Raw genomic sequence first — 23,414 nt, forward strand, 5'->3', positions numbered from 1 at the left:
GGAGTCCTGTGTCCAGTTCTGGGCTCCTCAGTACAAGAAAGACAAGGAGCTACTGGAAAGGGTCCAGCAAAGGAACACAAGGATGATCAGGGGTCTGGAGCATCTCTCTTACGAGGAGAGACTGCAGGAGCTGGGCCCATTTAGTTGAGAGGAGACAGAGAGGATCTCACTGATGCATTAGATATCTCAAAGGTGGGTGCTGGGAGGATGGTGCCAGGCTCTTTTCAGTGGTGCCCAGGGACAGGACAAGGAGCAATGACCATAAACTAAAACACAAGAGGTTTCACCTAAATGAGGAAGAACTTCTTTATATTGAGGGTGGCAGAGCCCTAGAACAGGCTGCCCAGGGGGGTTGAATGTACCCCTCTCTGGGGACATTCAGAACCCACCTGGATGTGTTCCTGTGTAACCTGTGGCCCTGACTTGGCATGGGAGGTTGGGCTTCATGATCTCAGAGGTACCTTCCTTTCCTAACAATTCTGTGTTCTTCTTCCATGAGGCTGCTCTCCAACCTCTCACCCTGCAATTAATGCAGTATTAACCAGGGTTACCCCACCCCAGGTGCAGAATCTGGTACTTGTTTTTGTTAAATTTCATACAGTTGGTGATTGCCCATTTCCCTCTCTATCCAGAAACCTCTGTAACTCCTCCTTACCCTCAAGAAACTTCAGTGGGTTTGCTACTACAAATTCATCACGTTATAACAGTACTGATAGGAAACTTGGGCCATGTCCAAATTTTCTCAAAGGTGTAGAAGAGCTTCCTTTCTGGTAATTTGTATTCCTGTAGAGTTTGTGAGCTTCAATTGCTATTTTTCCTCTGACAGAGACCTAGAGTGTAGAAACTGATAGTCAGTATACAGAAGCAAGCTTTGCAGACACAATGCTGCTTCATGATTAACTGATAAGATATGGAAGAGCATTTCTCTAATAAACGTGGCAGAGTTTAAACTTTTGTAACATGATTTTTATCTTTTATTTCAAATTTGTTCCATTTCTGGCATTCTTGCTTGCATGTTCCCCTCGCTTGCATATTCCCAAGCACCATAGTCTTTTTTTCCCATCACTTGAACCCCAGTTGAGGAAGACAAGACTGTGTGTTCACATTCCATATATGTATTAGATTTTGGGTGTATGTATCTTGCTAATAAAAACCAGTATTATTTCTCTTAAAACTTCTGAGATCAGTTATTTTGATTTTTTAAATCTCAGGTAGACTTCTCATTAGCCATGAGTTCTTCATTCCCTGAAGAACTTGCCTTTAAAGTTGACCAGAAATAAAGCTCACTTGTCATCACCTTTGTACTCTTATCTGACACATGTAGTGCAGCAGGGAAAATAAAACCAGTGAGCATAGTCAGTGTGGCCTGCTCATGAAAAATGTAGAGGAATATGGTTTGTAAACCGAGCCTGATGTGAGAGGCCTGGTTATTTTGAACTGCATTGAATAAAAACCTGACTAATAGAGAAAACTTTCTTCTTTTAACAGGTCTGCATTTTTTATGGTTTTGTTTCAAAAACCATTCTCCTCTGGAAAAGTCGTAACCAAGCGTCAGGTGAGTTGGTATATGTAATAGTGATTCACATCTTTGTAGATATTCTTGACAACTTGTCTCTTGCCAAAAGTGAAAGCGGAAGAAAGGTTACTCCACTTGGAAGATACGGTTGCAATTTCCAGAAGGGGTGTAACTAACTTTGTGCCTAGTGCACAATAGGAAACAGCATTTTAGCTCTTGTCAGCTCCTTTTGAGATAGGTGTAAAAAGATTGGTCCTTGGCTCCATACGAGCATCTGTTTTTAGGACTGGATTTCCAAAAAGAGCTTAGTCTACTTCACTGACTTTGACAGTTTAGGGGGACAGTTTCTGGACTGCCAGAATGTCAGAGTACTCCAGTCATGTTCCCTAAACCAGAAGAGTGCTTTTTGCATGGTGCGTTGTGATGAGGTGCTAGTCTAACAGCTCTTCAGATCCGTGTTCAGTTCCTAGTATCCTGAGAAGTTAGGGCAGGGACAGGTTGGAACCTGTTTTTTTGTAAGAGACAATTTTTCTTCACCTGCTTCATACTCATCTTTGGTTTATGTGTGCACAAAACCTGATCCATGCACAATGTTATCAGGGTACATGCTAAGTAGAAGGAATATGAAGGACAGCCAAATGTCAGCTGCTTTCATGATTAGACATATATGGCAGAATTTAAAAGTGTGAAGAGGAATAAATTACGTCTTTGATTTGTGTTCAGAAACATCTGTCCCTTTACAGTTTCACTGTTGCTAACATTTTTAAATCCTGGATTTGAAGATGTTTGCCATAGGTACTTTGTCTTGTTTAATGTATTTCCAAAAGGAATTACTTTTCTTCAAAAACTTGCATTTAAAGTTAGTAATGTATTTAGTAGCTGAATTAGAACGTGCTTCCTGAAGAAATTTAACTTGCACATAAATGTTTGTAGACTTATGGTCTTAGTGTCTTTATCTTAGATGACTGATCTAGTTCTGTAAATGTTTATCAGACATATAGACAATAGATGACAAAATAACCAGCATCTTTGACAGATAAATGAACTTGATTTTTTTTTCAGCCTTTTTTCCAGGCTTCTTGTTAGAGACCTCAGACTATACTAGAAAATCTACTATGTGGTAAAAAAAAAATAAGTAACTCTGGTTCGTAGTATGTCCAAACAAACTTTAGTTGCCTGGCAAAGTAGGAAAGAAGGTAATCATACTCTTAAATTCCGCAGAATTTGCAGACCATATGTTTTAAACTCTATTTCTACAGCTACTCTGCTGAAAGAATGCTAATAATGGGGTGTTTATTTTGAAACTGTGGAGAAAATTATAATAAAATACCTTTCTCTTGTAGTGGATCAAAATTTTTAAGCATGCTGTTGTGGGATGTATCATTTCACTCTTGTGGTTTTTTGGCCTTACTCTTTGTGGACCACTGAGGTAATTATATATTTACAGTGAAGAATGTTTTCTCTTTTTAAGCTATTTTTTGTGATCTTTCCATGTCTTGCTGCATTGTTTTTTGTTTTCTGTCCATCAGCCCATAACATCAGCCTCTTGCTTTAGTGTTTGAGGTTTTAAATAAATCTTTACGCTTTTTCCTGTGAACTGTGTTGTGCTTGGGAAAAACTATGTACAATTCTCTGTAGAACTTGTAATTCTTTTCATTCTTGGCAGGATGCCAGTAAAATTCTTGATAGTGTTTAAACTACCGATGTGGATGATACAAGAGAACTGGCTGTTATACTGAATGTAGTTTTTGTAATTTCCATAGTTTCATCTCATCTCCAAATTGTTTATTTAACTGTTTGAAGTCCATGGCTTGACAGCTAGTGGTAGCAGCTCATATTCCTGTACCAGCTGACTAGAACCAGTTTCTGCATTCGTTGCAGGGCACTTCTTTATCTGGTCACGTGCCCATGCTGTGGTGGAATTGGGTAGCATTAGTGCATATATATACTCCTGGTTAAAATCACTTGTGCTGTTTGACAGCAGTATTGAGTAACTCTTAAAGAATAACATGAGAATTCAAAAAATGAAGGTTAATGTATTAGAAAGCATCTTTCATTAGAGAGAGGCAGGTAAAGCCTTAAATTATACATTTTATGAAGTTGAGGTTTTAGCCTCAACAAAGGCAAAGGCATACCAGAGAATAATAGGATTTCTTAATACTGTAGTGCCTTTCTGGGTGCTGGCAGTCTTCCCAAACAGAACTAGTAAATGGGCCCTAGCAGACTGTATGTGGAGAATGGCAGAACTTTCATGTTCTGCTCTGGAAAGCTGTCAATATAGCTTGTTAGTTAGCCTTTGCAATCTGAAGGAGATGGTGTGAAAGTCAGAATTTCTGATTTTCAGCAATTAAGAGGTTCTGAGGTTGCATAAACTACTAAACCATCAACACCTCAATAAACAGCATGTAATACAACAGAACAAGACCTCTTTTTTCCTGGGAACCAGAAACTTTGGTTTAGAGGAGGTATTGTAAGAAGAATAACAATTCCATCTTGATCAAGTTAGTATCTTGTTGTGTTATTAGAAGAATGTACAATTTAAAGCAGTCTATAAATGAATAATATTAATCTGTTCCTTGAGTTAGGAAGTTCTTGTTTTGTGATCTGTGTAGCTGTCCACAGCTAGATCTATTGCTGGTGAAGGCAAATAGATTTGCATTTAGGCTTTTGAATTGTTTAAACTTGCTGTTGAAATCACAGGCTAAATCTTTGACTGCTGTGTCATTGAATTTTAGCTGAAATAGTATATATCAAGCTTTGCGGTAAACTCTTTGTGACTAGATATAAGTGTTTATTTCATTTTTTTATAGGACATTGTTGCTGTTTGAGCACAGTGATGTGGTTGTGCTGTCACTCCTTAGTGTCTTGTTCACAAGCTCGGGTGGAGGACCAGCAAAGGTATTTAAAAATTTACTTTATCAAATGTAGCAAATACTGAATGCTATAAATTCAAGTACTTCTTTACCTGGAACAGTGTTTGGGATCTATATTCATAGAAACTGTGCTTTTTGTAGTTTAATCAGTAAAATAATAAATATGACATTAAGAGAGAAAGAGTGGGTGAAGCTGTTGGAGATCTGTGGCGCATGCCTGAGATGTTTTTCTGTTTGTTTGGGGAAAAGAATATTGAGAATGATTTTTGCACCTCAGCAGTCTTTGTAGCGGGATTTGGGGTTCAAACTGACAAGAGGACATATGTGCATGTAGTGGTCCTGCCCTTTAGACACTGCAGTCTCACAGTACAGTCTCCATACCCTTGCCTAAACTCTTCGCATACTTTGTTTTTTTCTGGCAGAAGGCTCTCTTCAGTACTTTTGTGTCTGTATGAGCCTATATGTGCTGAATACTTGGGCCCAGTCCTTCATGTAATCAGAAATCTGAGCTTCTGACATCCTTTGTCTGAGTCCCATAACATACAATTTCACAAGGTGTTCTCTGACTGTGCCTAATCAGCCCTCAATGGAATAAGCTTATCCCAGCACGTAGGAGTCTTGGCCACTTTCACTCAAAAATGGTGATGGCTGGAGAAAGATGCCTTACAATGTCACATACCCAAGGCTAGAGTACTTGTTGTGTAAGAGGAAGGCTGGCTTTGGGGCTGCCTTAGGCTGGGAGTTTTGAAATCTCTGTCTCATAACTGCTGCTGGAGTCCCCTAATCACTTCTAGGCTGCTCTTAAAGTGAATAGCACAGTCATCCGCTCTGACGCTCCAGCCCTCCTCAAACTGAGATACTATGGGGATCAGCATGAATGTCTTCATCTAGAAGACAAATTTCTCCTCCAGCCAGTCACCCAAAGGTAGAGCTTCTCTGTCAATCTGTACCTTAGCAGACCACACTTGGCAGTTAAGCTGCGTGTGTGGGACAGCAGAAACAAGGGAGTGATACCCTGTCCTCTGAATATTTCAGCTTTATGAAGTGAAGTATGGCAAAGAGAAGACAGTTGACTTTCTGAAACAAGAATGTAATAGCTATATTTGGCTTCAGAAAATTAATTCTCATATTATTTTTTAGGTGTAGAGCTCGGTGTCCTCAGTGCCAAGAGGATGACTGCCCAAATTGCAGTGTTTTAAGTCATGGTGGTGAAAGCTTTGCAAGCTGGGATTTCATGCTTGCTTCTGTCCCTTCCCCATAAAAGCACTCTCTGTAGAGCTTTGCTTACTCAGAGCCTTTGCACAGTGCTCTAGCCTTTACCTCCCTTAAGACAAAATTCTACAGTTTGTCCACGAGATCCTCTTTACAGCTCCTTGGTGCTACAAAATATTAAATCATCAGGCTTAAGTAGCAGGTTTTTTCTCATGTTTTCTTACAGAACTAAAATACGTTTATCTTGATCAGAGGGAGGGGAGGGAAGGAACTGATTTCCTGGATTTTTTTACATGAAACTCTTACAGCACGTTATAAAAATATTCCAAGTGGTCTGTGTTTGATTTTTGTGTTTGGTTTATTTTGTGTTTTGGTTTTTTTTACAGACAAGAGGTGCTGCATTTTTCATCATAGCTGTAATCTGCTTACTGCTTTTTGATAATGATGACCTCATGGCTAAAATAGCAGAACATCGTATCCTTTCTTGCTAGGTGTAAAAGCAGGTGCCTGTTATTACTGGAACAGGGAGAACATAACATAAAGTTGAATGCACTGAGTTAAATTTGCTCGCGCTTTTATTGATAGGAATCTTATCTCCTAATGATGTTCTAGCATAAGATCTTACTTTTACATCTAAATATTAGTATTTGCAGACAAATAAATGGCATTGCTTACTTTGATAACTTAGAACACGCAATAGATTTTAAATGGTAGTTAAGGTCTCCCTGCGCATTTGCACATACCAGCCCATTCAGGATCACTAGAAACTTCTGATCAGCTCTGTTAATCATAGAATCATAGAATGGTTTGGGTTGGAAAGCACCTTAAGATCATCTAGTTCCAGCCCCTTGTGATGGGCCGGGACTCGTTACCCTAGACCATGTCACCCAAAACCCCATCCAAGCTGGCCTTGAACACTGCCATGGCTGGAGCATTTACCACTTCTCTGGGCAACCCATTCCAGTGCCTCACCACCGTCAAAGTAAAGAACTTCTTCCTTATATCTAACTTGAACTTCCCCTGTTTAAGTTTAAACCCATTACCCCTTGTCCTACCACTACAGTCCCTGATGAAGAGTCCCTCCCCACCATCCCTGTAGGCCACCTTCAGATACTGGAAGGCTGCTATGAGGTCTCCACGCAGCCTTCTCTTTTCCAGGCTGAACAGCCCCAACTTTCTCAGCCTTTCTGCATACGGGAAGTGCTCCAGCCCCATTATCATCCTTGTGGCCCTGCTCTGGACTTGCTCCAGCAGCTCATTGTCCTTTTTCTGTTGAGGACACCAGAACTGGACACAGTACTCCAAGTGAGGTCTCACGAGAGCAGAGTAGAGGGGCAGGATCACCTCCTTTGACCTGCTGGTCACGCTTCTTTTGATACAGCCCAGGATACGGTTGGTTTCTGGGCTGCAAGCGCACAGTGAAGCCTGCTCATGTCAAGCTTCTCATCAACCACCACCCCCAAGTCCTTCTCCGCAGGGCTGCTCTGAATGTCTTCACTATAGAAGACTGGACTATAGTTGGACTGGACTATAGTCCAACTGCCTATATTACAGGAGTGAATCATGCACAGCTATTGAACACAGTCTAAAGCAACACCTGCTGTCCATTTTTAATCCATATTCCCTAACCCACTTTAAAATCTACAATTTCCCACAGGACAGATATACATCTGTGACACAGGAAGTAATCTTAGGAAGCTTTTACAAATTGTTGACAGAAAAGTGTTTTGTACCCTATCTGCAATTCCACTAAACACAAGCATATAACTTTTTTGCTGCTAGCTTGTCATTCTTGTCTATACTGGCATATAATGACTGCCGCGAGTGGTCCATCCATCAAATTGGTGTCTCTCCAATTTAGAGACAAGGATGTTGTGTGGGACAGTGTCGAACGGTTTGCACAAGTCCGGGGAGATGACGTCAACTGCTCTGCCCCTGTACATCAGTCCAGTATGCCCATCATAGAAGGCCACCAAATTGGTCAGGCCTGATTTGCCCTTAGATCTCAAACCTGATCCTCTCCTGCAGTGAGATCTTCATTCTCACAGTCCCTGTGTCTGCCTTCCAAAACCTGAGCAGTGTGGTCAGAGCTCTTGCTCATGAAGACTGAGGAAAGAAGTCATTGAGAACTTCATCCTTCTCCAAATCCAGGGTAGCCAGTTCTCCCATTTCCTTCTGGAGAGAGCCCACGTTATCCCTAGTCTGTCTTTTGTTAGCGACATACCTATAGAAGCCCTTCCTGTTATCCCTGGCCAGACTCAACTCTAAGTAGGCCTTAGCTTTCCCAACCTGATCCCTAGCTTCCCAGAGAATGTCCCTGTTTTGTACCCAGGCTGCTTGTCCTTGCTTCCACCTTCTGTAAGCTTTTTTCCCTCTGAGTTTTCCCAGGAGCTCCTTATCCATCCATGGAGGCCTTCTGGCCTTCTTGCCCCATTTCCTTCTTGATAGGATGCAGCGCTCCTCAGCTTGGAGCAGGTGATCCTTGTGTATCAATCAGGACTCTTGCCCCCCCCTGCCCTCTAGGGCTTTATCCAGTTTTATCCTTTTTCATGACAAATTCTAAACATAATGGCTGTAGCCTAAGTGTGTGCAGTAAATGGCTGACAGCCTGGCTGGCAGTCTTTTCTATATATCCAGAAAAATACATAGAATCACAGAATAGTCTGGGTTGGAAGGGAGCTTTAAAGGTCATTTAGTACAACCCCCTGCAGTAAGCTAGGACATCTTCAAACTAGATCAGGTTGCTCAGAGCCCCATCCAACCTGGCCTTGAATGTTTCCAGGGATGGGGCATTTACTGCCTTATGTCTAGTCTGCATCTCCCGTCTTCTAGTTTAAAGCCATTACTTCTCCTCTTCTGCAATAGGCCCTGCTAAAAAGTCTGTCTCCATCTTTCTTAGAAACCTGCTTTCAGTATGGAAAGGCTTCTCCAGAGCCTTCTCTTCAGGGTAAAAAAACAGGACCCTCTCAGGCCTTCCCATAGGAGAGGTGCTCCATCCCTCTCATCATTTTTGTGTCCCTCCTCTGGGCTTGGTCCAACAGCTCCATGTCCTTCCTGTACTGAGGACACCAGAACTGTACACAATACTCCAAGTGGGGTCTCACAAGAGCAGAGTAGAGGAGCAGGATCACCTCCTCCAACCTGCTGGTCACGCTTCTTTTGATGCAGCCCATGTCACTGTTGGCTTTCTTGGCTGGAAGCGGACGCTGACGGCTCATGTCCAGGTTTTCAGTCTCAAGTCCCTCTCCTCAGGGCTGCTCTCAATCCCTTCATCCCCCAGCCTGTATTGATACCAGGGGTTGCCCTGACCCAGGTGCAGACCCTTGCACTTGGCCTTGTTGAACCCCCTGAGGTTCACATGGGTTCATTTCTCAAGCCTGCCCTGGTCCCTCTGGATGGCATCCTGTCCCTCGGGTGTGTCAGCTGCACCACTCAGCAAATTTATTTGCAAATTTGCTGAGGGTGCACTTAATCCCACTGTCTGTGTCACTGAGGAAGAAATTAAACAGTACTGGTCCCAGTATGGACCCCTGTGGGATACCACTCGCCAATGATCTCCATCCAGACCTTTGAACTATTGACTACTACTCTCTGGATGCAGCCATCCAGCCAGTTCATTATCCACTGATCATTATCAAATCTGTCTCCCCAATTTAGAGAGCAGGATGTTGTGGGGGACCAGGTCGAAGGCCTTACAGAAGTCCACATAGATGACATCTGTAGCTCTTCCCTTCTCCACTGATGAAGTCACTCCATTACAGAAGGCCACTAGGTTGGTCAGGCAGGACTTGCCCTTGGTGAAGCAATGCTGGCTGTCTTGAATCACCTTCCTGTCCTCCATGTGCCTTGGCAGAGCTGCTAGGAGGATCTGTTCCCTGGTCTTCTTAGGCACAGAGGTGAGGCTGACAGGTTAGTAGTTCCCAGTTCTTTCTACGTTCTTATAAATGGGTGCAGTGTTTCCCTTTTTCCAGTCTCCAGGGACTTCTCCTGACTGCCAGGACTCCCCAGATACCACAGAGAGTGTCTCAAAGACTGGCTGTCCTTTTGCAAATGTGGTAATCTCAGTTCATCTGCTAGGCTGAAAAGTGAAGTATTATGCAGTAGCTCCGACAACAGTGGACATTAAGGTGCAAAATGGAAGCTGGCTAACATGCTTTCAAAGCCACTGAGTAAACTGGGAGTAATTCTGAAGTAAATTTTCAACAGGTCATCTCAACATGGTGAAGCATACTGGCAAAAAGTGGTACATCTAACCATAGGCAGTAAAAACAAACAAGGTGACAGTAAACTTCGTCAAGGAAAGATGAAAACATGGAATTAAAGATGCAAATAGTATATTCAGGGATGGTATCGATTAATCCATTAAGTTTTCAGTGAGTAAATTAATTGTTAAAGTGTCCTCTAGTTCTCCCAAAAGCTACTATTATTTTAATATTCGATGCATTGTGTTTGTCAATTACTCTTTGTTTTCCAAAGTTTAAATATTTAGAAACTGGAAAGATTGAATTTTAGACACATCACTGTTTTAGTGCTTTTTATGAAAATTGATCTGATGAGTATATTTTTCAAAGTCTGGTTGTCAAAATTAACTTAAATCCTGTACCATGATGCTGCTGTGCAGTATTTAACAGTGACTATGGTCTTATGTTTTAAAATATATCCCCCCACATATTTTTAACTACCTATTTTCTGTGGAAATATTTTAATCTTTACTAAATTTTAAGGATCTGACAAACCCTAAAACTCAGTTTGCTTACTTCTGCTTTCTGTGATCTTCTACTACGTTTACCTGTTCCTTGGGTTAAAGGAAAAAAAAAATCATCAAATTAAATTCTTCCTTAACTTTCTTTTGCTTAGCTGAGGGGCATCATGATAGTGCTCTTACCCATGTTCTGTACACAATCATTGCTTTCCTGGGTGTTGCAGATCACAAGGTAAATAACTTGTATTTTCGGAGGTTAATATTTATCTAAGTTTTGTAGGTAACAGTTTCACCAACTCAGAGCTAATCCAAACCTAAATCAGAACCAAAAATGTCATCATCCCCACCCTATAATGGAACTGAACTAGGACTGTAATTTTTACACCCTGATTGACTATGAGCAAGTTCAGTACCACAAGCCAAACCCTAGCTTAGTCTTGTTGATAAAGTGGCTGCATTGAGGACTAAACCAAGCAGCTGAGAAAGTATTTATGTAAAAATAAATCAAATGTCAAGAGAGACTGGTTAACTGTGTAAAGCAGCTGTGACCTAAGGGAGATGAGATGCTGTGTGCGTATCTTGTGATTCATTTATAGAACAGTTTTGAAAGGAAATATTGTGAAGAAATATGGTATGGTATGATTAAAGGTAAGTGACTGAAAAGGTTAAGAGAAGCTTAGAGACTAAGGTGGCATGGCACTTTTGGGGTTTGTGTATGCTTCCAATACTTTTTTAATAATGGAAGATGGAAAACCATGTTTCATGTGATTTTTCTTTTTCCTCATGTGCTCTTCACTACCAAATTGCTGTTGTTGTATGTGGATTAACACTATTGAGAGTTTTAAACTTCAGGTCATGCCAGGCTGTTGTGAATAGCGCTGAGGTATAACCACATATGCTGTGCTACTGTTTTTAACTAGAGTAACAATTACAGGAAATAGCCTGTCTTTGGTTTCTGTTGATAAGTTAAGGAAAGCATATTAATATTTTTTCAGTCACTTTGGAGTGAGGTATTTCGCTCTTAAGAAATGCTAACAGGATCCCTCTGTGTTTCCAGGGAGGAGTACTGCTTCTTGTACTGGCATTGTGCTGTAAGGTTGGTTTTCACATGGCTTCCCGAAAACTGTCTGTAGATGTAGGTGGAGCCAAGCGTCTTCAAGCTTTGTCTCATCTTGTTTCCGTCCTTCTTTTGTCCCCTTGGGTCATTGTCCTCTCTCTGACAACAGAGGTAAGATAGCAAGTACAAAAGTAGATCATTTTTTTATAATGCTGCTTCTTGTGAAGTGCAGTTTAAATCTTTCCTTTAAAATAGCTTTAAAATTATCAAAGTTGCCATCTTTATTTTTGTAGTAAGCTCTGTTTGATTTTTTCCCTCTATATTTTGGTGTATATCTCTGTGATATCTTAATTTTCTTTTCTGTGTGATAACTTTATTTCATCTTTCTAGCTCAGGTACTATATCCTGGATTCATCTGGTGTTGTAGCACGAGTATTGGTGACTGTATAAATACAGGGCTCTCTTATTCCTCAGAAGCAGATTGTTGTAATTTAAATACGTTTGCTATGCCTGCATGCTTAGGGGAGAGTATACTTGCAAATATGGTGTTGCATGTAGCATCGCTTGTAAGCATATGAAAGTATTTAAAATAAGGTACTGTGGTGCATATGTGTCTCTCTCTATCTGGAATGTTGGTTTTATATGATAAATTGAAAGTACAAAAGTATTTATGTTGTGATGGATTGCCAAAAACGTTTGTAATGAAAGTGAACTAATATTTAATGCTAGTTAATGTACATACAACCACATATAATGGTGAACAACCCTGTTTGAAATGTATTTTTTGTTTCAGAGTAAAGTAGAATCTTGGTCTTCTCTCATCATGCCTTTCATAACAGTCATCTTTTTTGTTGTGATCCTGGATTTCTATGTGGAGTCCATATGCTCTGTCAAGATGGAAGCTACCACATGTGCTCGATATGGATCCTTTCTCACTTTCATTAGTGCACTGCTTTTCGGCAACTTTTGGACACACCCCATAACAGACCAGCTTCGAGCTATGAACAAGCCACCACACCATGAAAGCACAGAGCACGTTCTTTCTGGAGGGGTGGTAGTGAGTGCTGTCTTCTTCATTTTATGTACGTATTCTTATTTATCTTTTAATAAATCTGTTTTCCATGTGACTGGGGACTTAGTCAGAAAATGGATGTGTGCAGAATTCCATTGGATGAAGAATGTAGTAGTAGGCCTGTTCTGTTGAGGAAATGATGATCTAATCTTACGTAGCAATGAAATCTAATGATAAACCTCCAGATGAACTTGACAGTCACTTTGCTGCCTGCAAACTTCCTGTAAGCTTTGATTGCTGGTAAAACACATTATAAAGTAGCTGTGAAGCTTAGAAACAGCAACAAAAACTTCATACTTTCCTTGCAGCTGCCAATATCCTGTCCTCCCCCTCCAGGAAAGGGCAGAAGGGTACCCTTATTGGCTATTCCCCTGAAGGCACTCCTCTCTATAACTTCATGGGTGATGCATTACAGCAGAGCTCTCAGTCATTACCTCGGTTTATTAAGGAGTCACTGAAACAAATCCTTGAGGAGTATGATTCTAGGCAGATCTTCTATTTCTTGTGCCTAAACCTGGTAAGTGCATGGGATTTTGTTTTCTTGTTTTCAAACCAAATCACAGTAATGCATACACAGTACAGTAAGAAGAGTTACTCTTTAAAAGGTTCCCATGATTAATTGTCTTTAAAGTGACCCTTAGTAGCGTAGTTTCATCAGATGAAATGTTAAAACAGAATATTCTTATGATAATCTTAAGGTAAGTGAAAGGGCAATTTGATTTGTTGTCACAGTGCAGCTCTGGTTCTTTGTGTAACTCTTACAGCAGTAAGTAAATACTTGTATGATGGTACATTTAAGATTGAGGTATTTCAATGTTACCAGCAGATAAGCGGAAACTGATAGGGTCTTCATAGGGATGGAGACAACAAAACAGTAAGTGTGGGATTAATCAGTGTCATTTTGCAGTAGAATGGTTTTATTTCTAGATTTCTCTGTTTCTCAAGTAGGAAAAAATGATTCAGTAAGCCAGACTGATAGGACCACATTTGCAAAGATCATTCTTTGTACCTTGGCAATTAACTTGGAAAACAGGGGGAGAAACTTGAAGTGTTCATGATAACTTTAAGGAATTCCATTATGGAATATGAAAGATCAGAAAGTTTATAGGCATACCAATTAATAATAGTTAACCGTACAGGGAAAATGTATGTATTAAAAATCTTTGCTTGTATACCCTTCTCAAAACTAATTCTTAAGATTTAAGCAGTCAGCTAATTGTCAAGAAAATTCTTACAGATGTGTAGACAGCACTGTGTTTGCACTAATAATAGATCAGATCAGAGTTGTTACATTGTTTAATGACAAAATGCTTAAAACTTTTATTTTACTCCTGCAGAGGGTTGTTTCCTTAGGTCTAAGGCTTTTGAGAGGGTAAGTTCAGAAATGTCTCTTCATAGACTTGGAATGTGTCACTTACATTTTGTTGGAGGAGAGAGAAAATGTTCTAGAAATACTTCGAACAATACCCTTCAAAACTATGGAGTGTCCTATGACAAGAGTTTCCTGCTAGCTACCAAGATATCAAACTACAAGTTAATATTCAAGGAAAAAATAAAGCTTTTTTTTTTTTCCCCAGGCTTTCACTTTTGTGGAGCTTTTTTATGGCGTATGGACCAATAGCCTTGGTCTTATTTCTGATGGATTTCACATGCTTTTTGATTGTTCTGCATTAGTGATGGGGCTTTTTGCAGCTCTGATGACAAGATGGAAAGCAACTCGCATATTTTCCTATGGGTATGTATATTAGGTTCTACTTGCTAATTTTAAGAATGCCCTGCTATAAAGAATGTTTTGGATATTTTAATGGTACATGTCAGTGTTTGGCTGTGTTTCTTCTGTTCCATTTGTGTTTGTGCTGTTCCTCCTTTACCCTTGTGAAAGTGTGTCTGAAATGTCATAGAATCATAGAATAGTTAGGGTTGGAAAGGACCTTAAGATCATCTAGTTCCAACCCCCCTGCCATGAGCAGGGACACCTCACACTAAACTATGTCGCCCAAGGCTCTGTCCAGCCTGGCCTTGAACACCTCCAGGGTTTGGAGCATTCACAACTTCCTTGGGCAACCTATTCCAGTGCCTCACCACCCTCAATGTGGAGAACTTCTTCCTTATATCTAACCTAAAGTTCCCCTGTTTTAAGTTTAAAGCCATTACCCCTTGTCCTACCACTAGAGTCCCTAATGAAGAGTCCAAAGTCATCTTCATTTATCTCTACAAATAAAACTTTATCACTGTTAATATTATTTAGAAATTGTCCTGCTTCATGTATGTATGTATACCAAGCAAAGATACATGTTGCAAGTCAGCATTCATATGAGGATTTCAATTCTGCTGACATAATCAAAATCTGTACAGTTAAATTGCATAGCAGTTTAGCAGTTGCAAGTTCATAATGGGCAGGGTGTGTATATATATACACACACTTACATATTTTATATACTATCCTGGGTTCAGCTACAGCAGTCATTTTTCTCCTTCTTAGTAGCTGGTGCAGTGCTGTGTTTTCGACTTTAGCCTGAGAACAATGCTGGTAACACCGATGTTTTTAGTTGTTGCTAAATAATGTTTACTTTGATCAAGGACTTTTCAGTCTCCTGCTCTGCCAGTGAGGAGGGGCACAAGAAGCCGGGAGGAAGCAGAGACAGGACACCTGACCCTGTGTCTTTGAGGGAAAAAAATCAAAGCCATCTTAATGCTGTATTAAATGTATTGTAACTTTACATATTATAATTTTGAAATTTGTTACGAGTACCCATTTTTCACTCTCAAAAGTACATACGTTTGCTTTCAGGTATGGACGTGTAGAAATTCTCTCTGGTTTTATTAATGGACTCTTTCTGATGGTAATTGCTTTCTTTGTCTTCATGGAATCAGTGGCTAGACTGGTGGATCCTCCAGATATAGATACAAATATGCTAACTGTAAGTTTCGTCATTCAGACTGAATGTTTTTTGGCACTTAATGGCTCGCTCGTCTTAATTTAAAAAATAAAAGGGAGACTGCAGTTGCATACTAAAGAGATCTAAAGTGTGCCTTGACTTTCTGACATACTCTAAAAATCCAAAATACATCTAGTTTTAAAATACAGAAATATGTAGGGGTGACTATAATTCAGTTATGACAGTTAAACTGATTTTTTTCCTAAGATATTACAGCTCTAATCTTTTTAGATGGTGGTCTTTCTGTAATGCAAGATACTAAAGAAATAATCTGTACAAAACTGAATTTGGTTCTGCTGTTACATGTACCAATGCCAATTATTACAGAAAAGATTTTGTCGAAAATCAGACAGGATTCATAGCATTATGCCAAGTGTGTTAGTGTGGCATCATGAAGCTGTGTTTAGTTAATTTAACTGCACCTGTGTCTCTACCTTTTACAGCCTCCTCAGGGGCTCCCCACTTAAATTCTCAAGCTTCCATACATTTCTTACAAATATTTTCCTCAATATTTTTTTACTTGAGTTCTGCAAATCCAAGCATTCACTTGTCACATTTCCAGCTTCACTTGTTTTGTCTCCCCCCACACACACAAGAATTTGTGCTCTGCTGCTGTCTTCAGTAACAGATTTTTTGTGTAGACACAGTGAGGAATGTGCATTGCTGGAATCAAGGCCTGATTTTTCATTCTTTTTAATCTTTAATATTTGCTCCATTTTCATTACTGATTCTGTTTCTTGGGGATGGGGGAGGTTACCCCCTCCATAAGAGCACAGGTTTGCATAGCCAAGGAGAGGCCTAATGACATCTGAGTAGGACTTGCTTAACTCCTTTATTAGCTGGTGTTACTCTTACACTTTGCTAGTTTTTCAAGGGAAGAGTAGAAAAATACGCAGAGAGATAAAACATACAACTTGACCAGTAAAGCAGTATTTGGTTTACTCTTCAGCTAGGTACAATTTCAGATGGGTGTGTATGTCCTAGATACAATACACAAATATTTTTTTTTCCTTTTTTGCCAATGCAAAGCAAAGCTTGTATTCAAACCACTTTACCTCTTTTTCAAAGTAAATAAAATCAATCACCGCTTCTTAAAAGTAAATTTGCTATATTGCCCTGATTTGTGGATATTAGGTTGTGCATTCTGGTGGTGGTTATTCGGTGGGGTTTTTGAGAAGGTTAGGAAGAATTGGATCTTCTTGAGAGGGGAAGAAGACTATTTTGAAACCAGCTTGTATACTGACAGGAATATGATGAGGAATCCATATTAAAATAATCCTCTGTTTATGTTAAGGCTTCCACAGTTTTCCATAATTAGGTGCCCAGTGACTCTGATTACCCTGTTTTAGAAAGTAAACTTGAATACCTAGGAAGAGACAGTGAAGTTAATGACTTCTCTCCTTCTCACAGCCAGTCTCTGTTGGAGGGCTGATCGTAAACCTTGTTGGTATCTGTGCCTTTAGCCATGCGCACTCCCATGGGGCTTCTCGGGGAGCCTGTCACTCACACGATCACAGCCATTCTCACCACGGGCACAGCCACAGCCATGGGCACGGCCATTCACACGGTGACCATGGGCACAGCCATGGACATTCCCACGGGTCTTCTGGAGGAGGCATGAACACCAACATGAGAGGCAAGTACAGACTGCTGGACCATAAATGGTATATTTATATGGTGATTTCTAGCAGACTTTGAAGATTTTCAGAATCAGACCCAGTGCTATGCATCATTCCTAAAATCTCTCTCCACAAGTGTTCTGGCAGCCATTTATTGTGGTATATTAAATACATATATACTAAATCTATATTGTATATAGATTTTTTTATATATATGTACACTAAATATATATTGTCAGTCATTGTCAACATTACTGAATAAGCCTGAAGTCTTTGCTCCTAAGTTCCATTCGGAAATTAAAGTACAAGCTATCTATAAAGATACTACCTTGCTTCTAGGTATCATGTGACAGCTGGTTATAAAAACACTGGGAGAAGGGATAAGAAGTAAAAGAATAAATGCAGACCAGCAATCTAGAATATGCTTCTATTTGTGACTCAGAAGATGAGGTGGTAAAGATGAAACTGTCTTTTTCAACTCTAAAATCAGAAGCTAACCAAGAAGGGCAATATATATAAAATTGCAGCATAGCTACCTCTTGGAATTTTTTCCCTAGTAGTTAGAAAGTAGTTGTTTACCAACTGTCTGGCTTATAAAAAACTATAAATGAATGAGTTTTTTGTGTACGCTTGTCACAGCGTAAGTATTTTAGTGAATAGTCTTACTTTCCAGTGGTTAGTTTACATCCGAATTCTTCTATATAGAGTTAAATGATGATGCTGTGTAGTACAAGTCACATTACAATTTCAAGACAATTCACATTCAGTTTAATCTGCAAATGCCTGCCTAGATCATTGCACTAGTGAGTAAAAATGGGTGTAAACATTTTTTACATTGATTTGTAATTGAGTATTAGAAAAGATAAACGTTTTGTTTATTTTTGCACCAAGTTAGGAAGATAGTTGCCTCTCTTTAGCTTGGGGGGTGTTCATTATCTTTATTAAACCATACTGTGTTTCCTCTGTTGAGCATATAGGTACTTTTTAAACAGAACTGTTCAACTTAATCAGTTCATTTTGTTTTCAGGTGTGTTTCTGCATGTGTTAGCAGATACTCTTGGCAGCGTTGGTGTTATCGTATCCACGATATTTATTCAGCAATTTGGATGGCTCATAGCTGATCCGCTCTGCTCTCTTTTTATTGCTACATTGATTTTTCTTAGTGTTATCCCTCTACTGAAAGATGCCTGTCAAGTGCTTCTGTTGAGGATACCTCCAGAACAGGAGAAAGATCTGCATGCTGCTTTAGAAAAGGTCAGAACTACAATTCTAAATGTTTTCATATACAAACATCCAGAGCTGTAGCTGTTTTTAATAATTGTTAAACTTGAGCAGTTCAGTACAACAGCCTTTGTTGTCTTACACAACTTCATGTCTCAAGTTGTTTTCAATCTATTCTACAGAGATATGACAGGATTGGGAGTTCTATTGATCAAAGTTGTTTTGCAACTAAAAGAACTTGAACTATTGTTTTGCTTTTATGTGTAGTACTGTGATTTCAGATAAGTGTGGTAACAGTGTGGGAAAACTACTTAGTACCCAGAAAGTAACATAGCAATTCCCAAAAGCCTGCAGTCTTTTTAAACTTGATGTGTACGGTTCAGGCTACAGAATTATGTCTTGAGCCTGTAATTGCCTCTTAATTAGTAGAGGGGGACAGGTGTACTTGTCTGCCTGAGAACACTTCCAGGGGGATCTGCTCCATGATCTTGCAGGGCAAGAAAGAATAAATGGAAATTGTCTGTGAGAGGCTTGTGTATGTGAAAGGAAACGGAGGTGCAGAGAGGGGTTTCACTTTATGCTGAGGGAAAACAGCAATTCTGGGAGACTGAGGAGAAGTAAAATACTTACTGAAAACAATCAAAGAGCAGTTCATTAAAATGTAATAGGAAAAGCATTTAAAAAAATACATCACAGTAAAACAATATGCTTGCTGTAGGTTGACCCCGGCCAGCAGTCAGGCATCCATCCACACAGCCACTTGCTTGCTCCCCACTTTACCACCAGCACTGCCAGTGAAACAGGGGAGAAAACAAGAAAAGTCAAAGCAAGAAAAATCGGGGAGCAGTTTAAACTCAGTTTAATCAGTGAAGGGGTGGGGGATAAAGCAGGGCACCACCTTCCACAGCAGACAGTACCCAGGCAGTCTCTAAACAACAGCCACCATGGAAGCCCCAACACCTCCTTCTTCCTCTAGCCCAGTCTTTATTGCTGAGCACGGTGTTGCATGGCATGCAGTATCCCTCTGGACAGCTTGGGTCAGCCATTCCAGCTGTGTCCCCACCCCAGTTCTTGCCCACCCCCAGCCTCCTTGCTTAAAAGCAAGAAAGCCCTGACAGCACCCAGGCGCTGTTCAGCCACAGACAAATCACTGGTCTGTTACCAGAACACAAATTCAAAACATGGCATCTTATGGCTGTTGTGAAAAAAAGTTCAATCCATCCCACACAGACCAAGTACAAAAATCAATTTTCAGAAAGTGATAGGTTGTGGGGAAACATGTCTCTGAATTAAGTCCAGCTATGATAACTAAATAGCTGCTTATCCTGGATAGTGAGGTAACAAATGCCCTTGAAATAGGTAAATACCCAGCCAGCTTTGTGGTTAGTCTGTCCATTGATGTGGCTGGGATCTGTACACTAAATTGTGGGTTTGTTTTGGGGTTTTTTCTTATCCTGTTTAGTATTGCACTTTTCTAGGGTTTTCATTTAGTTTTGCTTTTAGCTTCTATTGACAGTAGTAGCAAGGTAACATTTGAATTCTACATATTTCTGAATATATCTTAGCTGCAAAGCTGCTTTGCTGTACAGCTTTGTTTCTCTGTGAAATATTTGCCACCAATATCCATGTACATACACAAGTTTAAAACATGTTCTTAAATTAAATGCTGCTAATGTAATTTCTTTACAGATTCAAAAAATAGAAGGAGTCATATCATACAGAGATCCTCATTTTTGGTGTCACTCTGCAAGTGTTGTTGCAGGTACAATACATGTGCAAGTAGTATCAGATGTGATGGAACAGAGAATTGTACAGCAGGTAAGTGCAAGGTTTTTAGACCCTGATGTTCTAATTTCAGTCACAGACTGAAGTTTGAAGCTGCTGTTTGTGATTATTTTTACAGCTATTGATTAATGTCTCAGAGCTGGTCTCCAGTGCTGTACTTCCCTTGCCTGCTAGCTTGGAATTAGTTGCATAACAAGCTATTTGAAAAGGTGGTTTGCTTTTTTGCCTTTTCCTCACTGTTGAAAGTGGTACTTCATCTGCTCTGAGAAAAGTAGGTGAGGTGGATTTCATGCTGCAAAACAGGCAGTAAACAGTAGGGATAGCTGGGTGCTAGTCATGGGTTTATAACTAGCTTACCAGTATCTGTCTGCCTTGGGGTTTTCTTTTCCTTAAAAGGATACTTACTTCCTATGCAAGAACCTGAGAACTACCTGTTATGCAGAAGTTGCAGAGCCATACCCTCTGGAGCTAGTCTTCTCTTTCCAGAAAATTGAATTCTTTATGATGGTATTTTTCTCATCTACAGTACTTCAGAGCCAGAGTGCTGCAAGTTACTGTGAGATGCATATAAAGTGTGATATTAGTCTTAACCATACTGTTCTATTCAGGTTACAGCAATTCTAAAAGATGCTGGTGTAAACAACCTAACTGTCCAAGTGGAGAAGGAAGCTTATTTTCAACATATGTCTGGACTCAGTACGGGATTTCAGGATGTCCTTGCAATGACCCAGCAACTAGAATCCATGAAATACTTCAAAGATGGTACTTATATCATGTGATACAAAGTTGTGTTTGCCAAAGGAGGTGTAAATGGGGAAGCCGTATGATTCCATATTCGTATTTTTGCCAGAAGATCTTGCACATACATGTACAGGAACAAATGTACTATATATTTGAGATTTTTAAGCATTCTGTCTTTATTAAAATTGCATCAAGATGCTTTTATAAAGGAAATAAGATGGACTTGAATATTTGCTGTATATGTGAAAATAATGCAGATCTTAAACACTGTACTTAGTGTTTATTGAACAGAAGGCTTGCAACTTGTGGATGATCATGGATACATTCCATACGTCCTCTTAAGTATGGAACATCATGATTATCATTTCATGTTAGCAGTGGAAAATGGAAACTGCAAAATAAATTCCAATTTATATTGGAATGCAGCTGAAAAATACTTTCTTTCAAACATAGCTTGAAGACTCTGGGTGAAAAACAACATTTATTATGGGGAGTAAAAACCGACATGAGGTCATGTGTTTTGCACTCTTTGTTAGATAATATAAATACTCAGTTTTTACGTTACATTTCTGCAAATGGATCTGATTTCTAAACTTTGTGAGCACATAGATGCTAACATTGAAAATTTGTATCAAATTACGTGTTTTAAGGAGAGTAATCCACAGGTTAATAGTGACAAATTGGGAGGGAAGAAGATTGCAGACACTTTTCTGTCTCCTGAGAAGACTCAGAATCAAAAACACCCCCTGTAAAATAATTTTTTTGTACTTTTTCTGTGAATAACTGGAAATGCAACAGTTCAAAGCTTTAAGTAATTAATCAGTGACCGTCCTTGCACTCACCTAAACTTCACCTCTTCAACATATATTACTGTGTTGTTGACTTGATTTTTTTTCATAATACCGTAGCAGAGCTGCAGGTGCACTGTAGCCAGCTGTACCTTCGAGTATTACCAAAGGAAGCACTCCAGGTTTGGAATGCTGAACTGTGACAGCAGCCTGGGGCTTGACAGGTTGCAGAAACAAACTATAAATTCATACTTCTTGGAAAGAGAAAGAGATTTAATAAAGAATTGTGTGTATTGGGGTCTTCACACTGTGAAGAAAACAAATCTCTGCCTTCAGCGAAAACCTGTCAACAGGGTAATAATACATGTCTTCAGAGGTAGTTCCCCTTATGTCTGCTTACAGTCTTCCTGTGCCCCCTTCTCTTCTTGTCTGAAGCCCTCAAATATTTCCCGTGGAATTCAGCAGGTCAGTTCAGTGGTTAGTGACAATGAGTACATCTTTCATCCACGTGTCACAGTAGCCTTACTTTGTGATACTGTTTTCTTGTTATGATATTTAGGATCAGTACCTTAATATCATTATAAAGGTGTCAGACTTGATGTTAGTGGAATTTAAGGGTAGACTGATACAGGAATTACATGATCAGACCCACCAGCAGCGCAGTTTGGAATGTCCTTGAGCAATTCGGCTCCTCTTGTTTATACAGACAGTGTGGTTTTTTCTGTGACTCTCACACAAGTTTACATTCCAATCTCTTCCTCCGGTGCTCTGTTAAACACTGTCTGCAGTACAGGACTGCCTTCAAAAACTGTGCTCAGAATGTTTCTCAAAGTTGCACTGCTTTTGCATAGAGTGATGAACGTTGACTGCACAAATCCCAGTCCCTCATTTCTCAGGGTAGTGCTACAGAACCAGCAGAGTGCCCAAAGCTCAATCCTGTGTTCTTCCAATTCTTGCCTTTGGCAGTAGTTCTCCCACCTCACCTCCTCCAGAAGGCTCAGGTCACTTGTGTAACAATACTGCAATTACACTCAGCCTGTAAGCAGGGTAATCTTTTGGCTTTGAAAACCATTCTCGAACAAAAAGCTTTAGTTACTATTTACATGTGCCACTGGTGTTTGTCATGGCTGGACTGGAGCTGGAAGCATTTCACCAAACCAAGCAGTAGCTCTGTGGGGATAGGTGGTTGTTTTCTTCCTACCTTTTCAAATTCTTCCTTTTTCAAATCAAGTTAGCATAACATCACTGAAAAGCCTTCATGCTTGACACCACTTCTCTGAACAAATGCTGATTTCCTACTTCAGCTGCTAGCAACAGGGCCACAAACGAAGGTGGCTGGGAGCCCATTTGGATGGTCATGGCAGTGAAGATTAGCTCATGCCTGGATACTTCACAGGCAAGTGAAAACCTGCATCTTCACTTGCATTCGGTAGTTCTTTGTGTGTGACCCCAGCACATGCATAGTGATTTTTCTGGCTATCCTGACAGAGACAACAGCAATGAACATTGTCTATCTTAAATTTGTTTTAAAAGAGCCTGTATCTGGAAATAATCCTCCAAAGAAGGGTTTAGGCTTTCCCTCCCTGTGAGATTTATTAGAGCTGCGCTGTAAGGACAGGTTTTCAAATCACAGATACAGACCAACTGCTGTACATGTTAGTAAATGCTGTGGTGGGGGAGCGTTCAGGCTAGCCACTTGCTTGTGTGCAGACAGTGGCAACAGAACACTTCCAAAGACGAGACAAAGGCTTACAACAAACTGGCAGCAAGCGATCTATGTACATGTAGCAAGGAAAGAATAAATTGTGGTTTTCAATACTGGTTTATGCAGTGCGCCTTGACTTTCCTGGTTAAAACACCAGCCGGGATGTGCACAGCATGGTAAGAAC

The 23,414-nt window shown here is 40.0% G+C and overlaps 1 protein-coding gene across 1 annotated transcript in view; it reads left to right on the top strand.

Annotated features, from left to right (window-relative positions):
• Nucleotides 1-21,050, top strand: part of SLC30A5 (solute carrier family 30 (zinc transporter), member 5) — a 22,339-nt gene extending 1,289 nt beyond the window's left edge. The window contains exons 2-15 of the mRNA XM_010017215.1: nucleotides 1,489-1,555; nucleotides 2,860-2,945; nucleotides 4,327-4,414; nucleotides 5,988-6,075; nucleotides 10,459-10,535; nucleotides 11,361-11,531; nucleotides 12,154-12,442; nucleotides 12,741-12,949; nucleotides 14,010-14,167; nucleotides 15,224-15,353; nucleotides 16,782-17,007; nucleotides 18,018-18,244; nucleotides 19,901-20,029; nucleotides 20,605-21,050. Coding sequence (XP_010015517.1) covers nucleotides 1,502-1,555; nucleotides 2,860-2,945; nucleotides 4,327-4,414; nucleotides 5,988-6,075; nucleotides 10,459-10,535; nucleotides 11,361-11,531; nucleotides 12,154-12,442; nucleotides 12,741-12,949; nucleotides 14,010-14,167; nucleotides 15,224-15,353; nucleotides 16,782-17,007; nucleotides 18,018-18,244; nucleotides 19,901-20,029; nucleotides 20,605-20,775 — 2,103 coding nt within the window. The 5' untranslated portion in view covers nucleotides 1,489-1,501 and the 3' untranslated portion in view covers nucleotides 20,776-21,050. The remainder of the gene's footprint in view (nucleotides 1-1,488; nucleotides 1,556-2,859; nucleotides 2,946-4,326; nucleotides 4,415-5,987; nucleotides 6,076-10,458; nucleotides 10,536-11,360; nucleotides 11,532-12,153; nucleotides 12,443-12,740; nucleotides 12,950-14,009; nucleotides 14,168-15,223; nucleotides 15,354-16,781; nucleotides 17,008-18,017; nucleotides 18,245-19,900; nucleotides 20,030-20,604) is intronic.
• Nucleotides 21,051-23,414: the final 2,364 nt, after the last annotated feature.

The sequence above is a fragment of the Nestor notabilis genome, unplaced genomic scaffold (assembly GCF_000696875.1).
Source record: "Nestor notabilis isolate BGI_N333 unplaced genomic scaffold, ASM69687v1 scaffold8076, whole genome shotgun sequence".
Lineage (NCBI taxonomy): Eukaryota > Metazoa > Chordata > Aves > Psittaciformes > Psittacidae > Nestor > Nestor notabilis.